We start from the raw sequence: 10,894 nt of genomic DNA on the forward strand, positions 1-10,894 counted from the left end.
GATCTGCGTACAAACCAATGGCATCACAACTAAGTGCCACAGTCCGTGCGGTTTCTGGAAAGCGCGGTGTACCGCATAGAGCAGCATTGGTCCTTACGAAGGCTGCTGTTGAACGAATTCAAAAGCTGTTAGGATCACAGCAAGACGCCGTCGGGCTTCGAGTTGGAGTCAAGCAACGTGGGTGCAACGGGCTCACTTACGTACTGGACTATGCCAAGGAGAAGGGAAAGTTTGACATCGAAGTGTGCCAAGACGGAGTGAAGGTGTTCATCGATTCTAAAGCGCAGTTAACGCTTTTGGGAACGGAAATGGACTTCGTTGAGACCAAACTTTCGAGTGAATTTGTCTTCAACAATCCAAATGTCAAGGGCACATGCGGCTGTGGAGAAAGTTTTACTGTATGACAACTTGCGTAGGTTATTTAGAGATTATTTTTCGTTGTCAGTAAATTATAGTGTGGTGATCCTCCTTCTGTTGTTCTTGATGTGAAACACAAGCCATGTATATATTCAACTTGTTTAATTTACATTTTTAACAGCACACAACCCACTTCCAGCTGCATGTAAACTGTACAAACGACCTGTGGTAACGAGCGTCTTGCAGATGTCCTGCGGAGAATTTCATGGCAGATTTTTGCGCAGACCAAATGAACCTATCATACAACACACGTACGAATGTCCTGGAAACTCCAACAAAATACTAAAAACTTAGTGGTCAGGGCATCCACTCATCAAAAAACAGCGACAGACAAATTTATGAAATGGCAGCTGCTAAGCCTGCATGGAAATATAAAAAGAGCTTGTCACTGGACAATACAGATTACATTACAATTTGCATAAGTTAGCTCCGTAAATCCAGATATGGATCTGTCAAAGCATATGAAGGATCTCCCAAAGAATCTTAAAAGGACAGGGCAAAAAGAAAGTACAGAGAGAAGGAAAGAAGGTTTTGGTACTCAGTCCAGATCACACTGACTATACTGTCCTTACCACATGAAAGCTGAACCGTTCCTGCAAGGACAAGAATGGGTACACGCCATTGCTCAACCGTGACTTTACCTCCCCGAGTCAATGATATTACGATTTAAGATTAAGCGGTTTCAGCGTACTATTTCGTTAACTGTCTAACTTCCAGAGCCGATTCCAAATTTTATACATCTGTTTGTGCTCCATTCAGAAGTGGGATGCATATGCTAATTTTGAGACACTAGGAGCTAACTGCCCTCTCCTGGTCAGGAGGAGAGGGTTCGTCGTAAAAGACTCTCTCTGCAGGTCGACCGCGGATGTAAAGTGGTGCGCAGTGTCCCATTGCTGCTTCGTTGGAAATGTGAACAGTGGCCACGTCGGAGCCTGGGATCTCAAACATGGGGTCGAGGAGGATAGTTTCCTGCAAGACAGAGGGAAAAGAAAGATTTGTGCAACACTTATGTAAACACGAGTGAGTGGACTTCTTCGAACACATGGTTTGGTACCATGATAAAATGCTGCAGGAGGTGTGTTTCACAGAGGCACCTTCTATGCAGATAAAAAAAGAAAGAAAAGGTGGAGATGTTATCAAGGACTTCTCACACAAAATAATGTCAGCTCGGTACGACTGAGGCACTTTGAGCACATCTAAGGCACATCTTTGTGCAAAGAGCTTCCAAGGGGAGACAAAGTGTGCCACCAACAGACACTGCATAATATGTAGAATAACGATAATCACACTTAATATGCAGGAGATCCGGCGGATAAGATTTAGATTATTATGACGACATCGGACCGTGATTACCTGCGATCACAGCCAGTGATCTTGGAGTTGCCCCTCCACCCCACGGAACACCCATGCTGACATGTTTCCTTCTCATTCACATAGTCACCCACGATGAAAAGGTTTCAGCACCTACCATGATCGCCCTGAGGCCTCGTGCACCAGTCTTTCGCTCCATTGCTTGGTGAGCGATTGCCCGCAGCGCTTCAGGTGCAAACGTCAGCTCGACCTGCAGTCAATGTTTTGTAACGTCACGGAGGACATATATCACCTTTATCTTTCTCTCACCTTATCCATTCCAAAGAGTGTCTGATACTGTGGAACCAGCGCATTGCGTGGCTCTGTGAGAATTTGCACCAGCATGTCTTCGCTGAGGCTGTGGAAGGGTACCAGGACGGGAAAACGACCTACAAATTCGGGGATCATTCCAAACTCGATGAGGTCACGCGCCTCCACCCCGCGGAGGAGCGCGTCCCGCTCGGCGTTGTCATCGCTGGCGCTAACGTGGGGGGATGCGTTTGCCAGTTCCGCTTGCGACGCAGCCCGTCTCCCTGGGGACTCTAACACCGGGGCACCAAAACCAAGGTACTACGGAAGAAGCAGAGTCGGTGAAAAAGTATGGCTAACCATACCTTGCGCGAGGTCACCTTTTCGTTGCGTCTTCGTCCAACAATGCGGTCCAAACCGTTGAAAGCTCCCGAAGCCACAAATAGGACATTGGTGGTGTCCACGACGAGGGCTTCCCCGCGAAGCTTTCGGGAGCTGCGTTCCGGTACGCTGACGAGGGTGCCTTCCAGCATTTTGAGCATGCCTTGCTGTACGCCCTCCCCACCCACATCCCTCAATTGGTGGATGCCCGGGACAGCCCCTATCTTGTCCACTTCGTCCAAAAACACGATGCCTGTACAGAGCAAAAGAAAGAATGTGGTAGTACTGGTTGGTCACCGAAGAGCATCGACTGTGCCGTTCAATTTTCGGAAACTAGAAGCCTTGCCTTGCTGAGCCTTTTCTACGTTGAAGTTGGCGTCCTGTAGAAGCTTTGCAATTACAGATTCAATATCTTCACCTACGTAGCCAGCCTGTGTGAGTGTTGTGCAATCACAGATTGCGAAAGGGACATCCAGACACCGAGCAATTGTCTGTGCCAGTAGAGTCTTGCCTGAAAATGTTTTTAGGACGCTCAAGAACGAGACGTAACTTCGAGTTCCAGAACAATTATTGTGACGGAAATTCGGAGGGTGTATATTGCCGTCTATTTCGAATAGAAAAAAAATCTGCAGTAATATTAAGCTTTAAACATAAATAGCGGGATTCAAGTTGGCTGTATGAGTACTGTATTATGGGAAGGTCACGATTTGGCATTTCTAGGTAAACAGAGAGAACAAAAACAAACAAACAATTTATACGGCAGAAAATACCAAATCTCAATTCACAAATGCATAGAATTTGAAAGGAATTGCGCACTCCAACATTTTTGTTGATACCAATATGTTTGGAATAGAGGAAATATAGTATTAAAAAAAAAAAAAAAAATCAGAAAATGCCGGATTTCTAAAAAGGCATTTGGAGGGTGGTTTTCTGCATTTTTCGGCACGTGCCAAGAGCTGGAAAGCCAATGAAACACAAAGTGCATAGCAACTGCTAATGAAAAAAAAAAGCTTGATCTACAGAGCATAATTACCTGAACCTGTGGGTCCTAGGAGAAGGATGTTGCTTTTTTCTAGCCTGATTTCGGCATCTGAAGCTTCAAGCACCTCGGTACCACGATTTGAACGAGAATCTTGCTCCGACTGTTGCTGCTGTCCTGATGGAGGCTGGAAGCCTAGACCCAGTGCATTGCCATGTGTAATGCCAGATATGTGCAATAAATCTGCATAGCAAAGCAGAGGTGTCACCATATTGTGCATTCAGGGAAGCGTGCAACAATGTCCTTTCAAAGCCATTTGGATTCACCACCTCATACATGTTACTAACAAAATGATTATACATTCTTGTAACAGCAAGCAATAATGTCTAAAATCTTCTCCAATCCAATCCTTCTCTGACGTCGCACAAAACAATAATATATGTTGTTTTATAGAACTCTGATACAGGGGTGGATTTAAGGAGGAAGGGGGCAAACCCCCCCCCCCCCATACGGCAGTGTTCCCTATGTAATTAGGGGTGCAGTTACACTGTAACAGCAGTACACAGGAAAAAAACAATAGGGGGCATTGCCAAACATTTGGGGAGGGGGGGGGGGGGGGTCTGAATAAACCACTACCTTCCTTGCTTCCCGTATAGGATTCTTGGGAAGCATAATTTAATATTGAATATTTTCATTAACCTTTCTTTTAGTTAATGATAATGCTGACCGTCTGGTGACAGTCCAAGCATAAGGAATTTGTTTGGTATTTATTGTTGCATTTGCTGTGTACAAACATCAACTCTGCAACTGCAGTTAACACAGCAGGCTTCAGCTCAAGGTCATCTTACACATAAGTGCATTAGCAAACAACGAACACACTGCATATTTGTACACTGCGCCCTGTGAGAATTGTATACCTCTTGTCGTGAATGAAGTATGTGTCTGCCCATCAACAACAGTGCTTTCTGTGCGTGTGGGTGGGCCAGCAGGCATGTTGTTGTAGATCCGTTTGTAATGATTATACACCGCCACAGAGAGCACTTTCTTGGCATAGTCCTGTCCGATGACGTGCTGATTCAGGTATTCGTAGATCTGGAGTAGGAAAGAACAACACTAGATTCATTTCGTCCTGTGACATACGTAATTGTGTGCTTGATTCATAGCAAGTTGTGTCATGCTCATGTATGTCGTTGTTTACACGACGTAATACCATTTCTAGGGCCTTTGGGGCGTCAATAAATGATTAAATACAATGTACTGAAGGTCAGGCAATGAGAGAAGCAAATTATTTCTGCATTTAAGCCCAACGTTGCTACTGTCACGTATGTCACCCAGTACCAGGGACTAGTAACAGATAATTTACCTTTTTTGGTGGAGGAGGAGGTTTTCGCGCCGTTCCACCCAATTTCTCAGAGTTGACGCGTGCCTCCTTCAGAGTTTTCTTTGTGTCCATGTCGGACAAGACGACGAAGAAGTGATTGCATTTTTCACACTTTACAAACCTAGTTGATGCTGAAAAATAAAAAGTTATGCGTGTTACAGTTGAACATTACAGCAGGAAACACTACAGAAATGCCTGTTCCTCACTAGCAACAACTTAGCCACCTCAACAAGTGTAGAGAGATGTAGATGTATTCCACTTCTAGTGGTAAGCAAACCCTTGTACATCTGACAGAAGGTCATGCCAATTGTGTGAGAGGTAATGAATAACAGAATGTCCATGAAAAGTGGGACAACAGAGATTAACCTTGAAGAATTTTTGAAGAATTCATTACCCCTTCTTTACCTACAGTACACCTGTTGCAGTCAAGGTCAGGGTCAAAATAGGCTTGGAACATGTTTCACAGAGGTAATGATTATAATACAGAGGTATCCTGCAGTAGGTTACCTTAAAGGTCAATAATCCCATGACGATAATCCCAATGCATCACTCGATAATATGGTATTCACAGGGAATATATGATGTTCTCAAGTAGAATTTACGCCCTTTTAATTACTGTAGAAGTGGTTTTTTCCGTGTGGAAAATATTTTCGCGTTTTCGAGCAGAGCTGCTTTGAGGATTGATTCGCGAGAACTTAAATTCGCGACACAGGTTTCCGGGAGTGCTTTGCTCTTGCATATCGTGCCGCCGTCAATACTCGGGCATATTTCGGCACGTACTAAGACATCCGTTGTTCACGTGGATTGCGGCATTCTAGGTCTATTCCCTTCTCCTCACAGAGATAGGAGGAAAGGTCCTGTCAAGTGGCCTTTAGGGACCCTGTAGGAGACCATAGTACTGGCCGTGTGCAAGTTAGCCAGTTTATTTTAGCAGTTCTTATTAATTATCACTCGGGGCACTGACCAGTTCGGTTGAGATGTGGTACTATCATTCAAGCTGGTTTTGAGAATGCGGGGAAATGCATGTTCTGGCTTCGTGGTATATTGCATGTATAGTGCAAAGCGTTTATAGGAGTAACAAAAGCATGATGAATTTTCATTTCTTTTCATCTTGCCTGACGGGATAAAACAATCTTCTGCGCTTGCTTAAACTGCCTATGCTGCATGGAGTAGAAAGGGTCAGGTAGTCGCGGTATAGCGTCGAACGCCGAACGATTTTCGCCCTCATATGGCCAGAGTTATTCGCGGGAACTTAAATTCGCGATCTTGGAGGTGTGCGCGAAAAACTCGAAAAATATTTCCGCGCGAAAAAAAACACTTCTACAGTATTTATGCAGCTGACACTCGAGAAATTACGTGTAACACTTTTGCGTTACAGTGAGGTGAGTTAACTACGTAAATGTAATTAATTTAATTCCTAGTTATTTATTATTGCTAACTAACTTAAGATATTTTATGAATTAATAAAGCTAACTAAATTACATTAGAGAAGCGACCAATGTAAATTCTACGCCCGAAACCCTACGAACCTTTTTTTTTCTTTTGTACACACTACAACGAACTTGCAAGAAGTGAAACAACATGTAAGATTGAAAGCCATCAAACAGCCCCTAAAATTTAATATTGTGACCAAGGCTCTATCAGCATACGACACTCACAGACTACAGAGCCACGCAAGCTTTTATATCTTATCTAGCTGGGCTACCGAGATGAAATGATTACGAGATATACTACCAAGTGTTCAAAGGCAACTTACAGACAAAAGTTTCCACATGTGTGCATGGATTGCCACATTTTGGACAGCACAGGTGTCCGTCTCCGCGGTTTCCTGAACCCGTGCTGCGTGTCGTGCCCGCTCCCCTCTCCATACCCGTCCCACCACGGACTCCCATATCTCCGGCCCCATCGGTGCTCCCAGTTCCTCCAGACCCGACACGCAGGTATACAGGTGCCGATGCAGACACAAAATGCCTGTGTGTGCAGCTTGAACGAAAGGTTAGTCCCTTCTGGTCGGAGCCAGGTGGTCTGTTTCTTGGTGAAAGTTTATCTGCAATATCGGAAATAAGGGCTGCACCAGTGGCGGATAAAAGGGGGGCGATCGCCCCCCCCCCCCCCAAAAGAAACGTCAGTTTATACCAGTGATGGCCAGTAGTTAACTACATGTAGTTAAACTACTAGTTAAACTACCTGATTGTAGTTAAAAAGTAGTTATCAACTACTTGCAGAAATATAGTGGCAACTACTAGATAAACTACTATTTTGAGTAACTAACTACAGTAGTTAGGTTACTGCAGGCGCCAACTACTTCAGGTTTTGCCGCAAGCTTTACTGGTCTAGTGAAGCCTCATTTGCTGTAAAATAATTCTGCAACTTAGTTTATCGAGTAGGCACAGAAAGAATCCCGCCGCAAGCTTTGTATTTGACGATCGTAGCAATGGCTTGAGCCAAAGTTTGTCATTGCTCTTGATTCGTATTTAGGTGTCCAAGGACACTACAAGGGATTGTTGTTGATGGACAAGGTTAAGTAGTTATAGATGTAGTTAAAATACATTGCAGTAGTTAACGAAGTAGTTTTAACTACTCCTCTGAAAAGTCGTTGAACTACTAGTTAAACTACTCCATTACAAAGTAGTTAGTAGTTATAGTTAAACTACTGTAGAAGTAGTTAGTGGCCACCACTGGTTTATACATTGGATTTCTGGGCTGCACTATGTGTTGACCGCTGTTAAAAGTGAGTATGAATGAAATATTGAAGAAAAAAGGAGTTACAAAGACAGATTTACGAGAACGTTGGGATTTGGGGCCAACACAATGATTCAGAAAGAAGCGAACAGAGGACATCCGGTTTAGTAATGCGGGAACCGTATAACAGCGATGGGGAAAATTGCAACTGCCGTGGATCTTGCTGAACCATAGCATCTGATCCACATAGCATATTTAATAAGTGAGTGCAATCTGTCACACAAATAACGACACTGGAACCGCAAATGAGACTTACGTTTTGTGACGTGAGCAAGTATAAATGAGCGTGTTGGACTGACCCCACATCGTATGGCTGACATTTCTGAAAGAAACATGCTTAGACATGTATAATAAACAGTTCGTATGCGTCACAAAATGTACTTAAACTATAATGGTATTAGACTGCAAAAAACCGCTCCAGAAGCAAATCACCAAGAACATTCTCCAAAATGGCATTTCCACAATTTTACGAAATTTTCTATTCGTAAAATCTGCAGGCGTGTGAACGCTGCTTTATAGATTGCTCCGTTTTTGTCACAGATAAAATTGTTTTTATCGCCTGCTGTGTGCGCCACAACAAGGTGATAGCACAGTGTCGACGCCAACGGTGCATTTTTTATGGCCACTCTGGAATTTAGCTGTGTCACTAACGAAACACAAGGTGCTCGTGCACAATTCCTCTCGATTCTTGGGTTCTTAAAACAATACAGAGAACCATAAAAGATAACGCCAATATGAAACAGCACCCCCGAGCAAACAGATACTTTCAGGGCTAAGGACACATCTCTCAAGTTATCGGTACGGATAAGATAATCATAGTGCTGTCCCAGCCACCACTTTCTAAGGTCGTCCTGGTGACTCCATCGCTGACATAATCTAATGGCCCTCTTTCATGACCTCTTACATTGCTGTTTCTCTTTCTCGAATGTAGGAGGCAACATTCAGGTCAGCTTTCTCTGTGCAGCGAGGAAGTATAGCTGGGAAACTTTCACTACTTCTCCCAACTCAGGAAGTTATCTGAAGGCAATATGGATGCAGGAAATTCCTGCATCAAATATCACTTTTTTTTTCCTCTTTGGGTGTGGGTGGGTGGTGGTGAGGGAGAAAGATGGGGGATCACCCTCAACGATGCCATTACTTTGTGACTGATTATGAAAACAGAAGTGTAATTAGGTAGAGCGTGAACGCTTTGGTGACGAGCTGACACTTTAACCGTGTTTATTTGTAGGTGCTACCTTGGCATGAAAGCAAGGCTGAACAAGAAAAGAAAAAGCTTTGTAAACAGACGTGTGTGCCAAATCGCACGACTCCGCTTTGTCCCTGGAACCTATACCGTCGGAGACTTTTGTACACAGAAAGTAATGCTTTACAGAACCCGTGCACGTCGTACGATCACCGATTAGGTGGATTGGATTGCACAACAACGCTCTGCCGAGAAATGACGACCTCCGTTGCATATCTCACGCTTTTCTCGCTCGGTGATCTATCATATTCACCAGAATATAGAGTCAACGATACCCCCAGCAAGCCGCGATGCTGTGTGTAGCACGCCGTGCGCAGAACACAACACATATGTAAACAATAGTTAACAGATGAAGAAAAAGTTGCTAGCGTTGTGTATCAGCGACATCGGCGCAAATTTAAAATCCAAGCTGTACGAGTATTTCTGTCATGCATATCGCCGCTTAGCAGGAGCGCAGCATGCAGAGGAAAGTGACATTACGGTGCACAACAAGGTATATAAGCCTAAGAATTAGCAGAATCCAAACTGAACAGCTCACCTGAATGGGGGAAGGGCTACTGGAGTGTGATAGTATGTCGCGTAATTCCCTTCGCTTCCGATGGTGCATGAAAGTGGATCATGAACGTTCCTTCTCTCGTGTTTCTGGTCAATGGCAATGGCGAAAGTAATCCAAATACCCAGTTCTAAAACTCATTTCAGAGGGCAGCTTGCCTTCTCAACGAGACGTCATGGGAGGTTTCTCTCCGACATCGCGAGAGGGTGTTGCGGTATGGAACGGCAACGAAACGAAACTGTTTCACATTGCCCATATTACACAGCACTTTTGTTGTGTATCAGTATTTTAGTATTCCCACCCAATCAAAGGATTCATTTGATCTCACAGTTGACGTAATCTGACTGCTACTGACATCGTCGATTTTTGTCACGTATTCCGCGTTCACTACGTTCTATGTTCACACGTTATTACATTATGGCGTCTTTCTAGAAAAACATTTCACGTTGTACAGCGTTGTAAGAGCATAAAATCAGCTGAAAATTGTACGTATGATCGTATCATTTCTTATCTAGAATAGGGAAAGGCGGCAGCAGAACAGAGCGGAAAAATGTGTCTGCATCTGGCAACCAGAACCTGTCCGCCATCTTTCGGCTCACGTTTCTTTCGTAGCGTATGTTGTGGATTTGTGAATGATCGAAGTTCCTGCGTTAAAACTGTCCAGATTTCATTCATGGCTCCAAATATAACAGTAAAGGTTCATCCCGTCGTACTTTTTGCGATCATCGATTCTTTCGAGCGTCGAAATGACGGCGCAGAACGTGTTATTGGCACGCTACTCGGCTCCTACGAGAAAGGCGGTGTTGAAGTCACCAACTGCTTTTGCGTCCCACACAACGAATCTCAGGACGAGGTGGCAGTCGACTTAGAGTTCGCCAAGAACATGTTTGAGCTCCACAAGAAGGTAAACCCTGCAGAAGGCATCGTTGGCTGGTACGCTACCGGTCCAGATGTCACCAGCCACTCAGTGCTCATCCACGACTACTACAGCCGTGAGGCTTCAAATCCCATTCACCTCACCGTGGACACCCTCATGGCAGACGGCAAAATCAACATGAAAGCTTACACAAGTACGCCGTTCGGTGTTCCAGGGAAGAACCTCGGCACTATGTTCTCGCCTTGTAAAATGGAAGTCGTGGGCTACGACGCCGAACTGGTTGGACTTAAGGTAACGCAAGGCACGAAACACAACAAACAACGCAGTGTAGAATGCATTCCTGACTTCGACACTGTCAGCAAGTCGGCCAAAGAGATGCGGGAAATGCTGGAGATCGTCATCACCTACGTGGACGACGTCTTGACGGGGAAGGCGCCTCCCGACAACCAGATCGGACGTATGCTGTTGGACATCATCCAGAGTGTACCACAGATGGAGCCAGAGAAGTTCCAAGACATGCTTAATTGTAACATGAAAGACCTGCTCATGGTTGTCTACCTGGCACAGCTGACTAAGACTCAACTGGGACTCAATGAGAAGCTTAGCCTAATGTAGTAGCATGCAAATAAATACTTCTTGGATGAAGGTCAGACACCGCATGGAATCACATGTATAGGCTGCCTAGAGTATATGGACATCACCATTTTTCTACATAGAGTTAA

The 10,894-nt window shown here is 44.5% G+C and overlaps 3 protein-coding genes across 4 annotated transcripts; 2 read left to right on the top strand and 1 right to left on the bottom strand.

The window, feature by feature from the left end:
- Window positions 1-17: 17 nt before the first annotated feature.
- LOC135389742 (iron-sulfur cluster assembly 1 homolog, mitochondrial-like) lies at window positions 18-404 on the top strand. The gene has a single exon (XM_064619772.1). The coding sequence runs from the start codon at window positions 18-20 to the stop codon at window positions 402-404; it is 387 nt and encodes a 128-aa protein (XP_064475842.1).
- Window positions 405-504: 100 nt separating this feature from the next.
- LOC135388811 (ATP-dependent Clp protease ATP-binding subunit clpX-like, mitochondrial) lies at window positions 505-9,587 on the bottom strand. 2 transcript variants are annotated; one of them, XM_064618631.1, is made up of 11 exons: window positions 9,281-9,587; window positions 7,756-7,821; window positions 6,514-6,804; window positions 4,740-4,888; window positions 4,294-4,468; window positions 3,431-3,619; window positions 2,744-2,908; window positions 2,397-2,650; window positions 2,038-2,337; window positions 1,886-1,978; window positions 505-1,386 (listed from the first exon to the last, which is right to left on the bottom strand). In XM_064618631.1, exons 2-11 carry the CDS (start codon window positions 7,817-7,819, stop codon window positions 1,207-1,209), a joined length of 1,860 nt encoding a protein of 619 aa, XP_064474701.1. In that variant the 5' UTR covers window positions 7,820-7,821; window positions 9,281-9,587; the 3' UTR covers window positions 505-1,206. The 2 variants fall into 2 exon arrangements, with proteins under 2 accessions (XP_064474701.1, XP_064474700.1); XM_064618630.1 differs by lacking the exon at window positions 9,281-9,587 and adding an exon at window positions 8,996-9,086.
- Window positions 9,588-9,865: 278 nt separating this feature from the next.
- LOC135388812 (eukaryotic translation initiation factor 3 subunit F-like) lies at window positions 9,866-10,822 on the top strand. Its single transcript, XM_064618632.1, has one exon. The coding sequence runs from the start codon at window positions 9,969-9,971 to the stop codon at window positions 10,785-10,787; it is 819 nt and encodes a 272-aa protein (XP_064474702.1). The 5' UTR covers window positions 9,866-9,968; the 3' UTR covers window positions 10,788-10,822.
- Window positions 10,823-10,894: the final 72 nt, after the last annotated feature.

This window comes from Ornithodoros turicata, chromosome 3 (assembly GCF_037126465.1).
Source record: "Ornithodoros turicata isolate Travis chromosome 3, ASM3712646v1, whole genome shotgun sequence".
NCBI lineage: Eukaryota > Metazoa > Arthropoda > Arachnida > Ixodida > Argasidae > Ornithodoros > Ornithodoros turicata.

Coding starts and splice junctions, on each gene's coding strand:
- LOC135388812 (XM_064618632.1), top strand. CDS start 9,969: ATGGCTCCAAATATAACAGTAAAGGTTCATCCCGTCGTACTTTTTGCG.
- LOC135389742 (XM_064619772.1), top strand. CDS start 18: ATGGCATCACAACTAAGTGCCACAGTCCGTGCGGTTTCTGGAAAGCGC.
- LOC135388811 (XM_064618630.1), bottom strand. CDS start 9,071: ATGTGTTGTGTTCTGCGCACGGCGTGCTACACACAGCATCGCGGCTTG. Junction 2,651..2,743: donor CGTAGAAAAGGCTCAGCAAG/GCAAGGCTTCTA, acceptor TGCTCTGTACAG/GCATCGTGTTTTTGGACGAA. Junction 2,338..2,396: donor GACGAAGACGCAACGAAAAG/GTGACCTCGCGC, acceptor CTTCTTCCGTAG/TACCTTGGTTTTGGTGCCCC.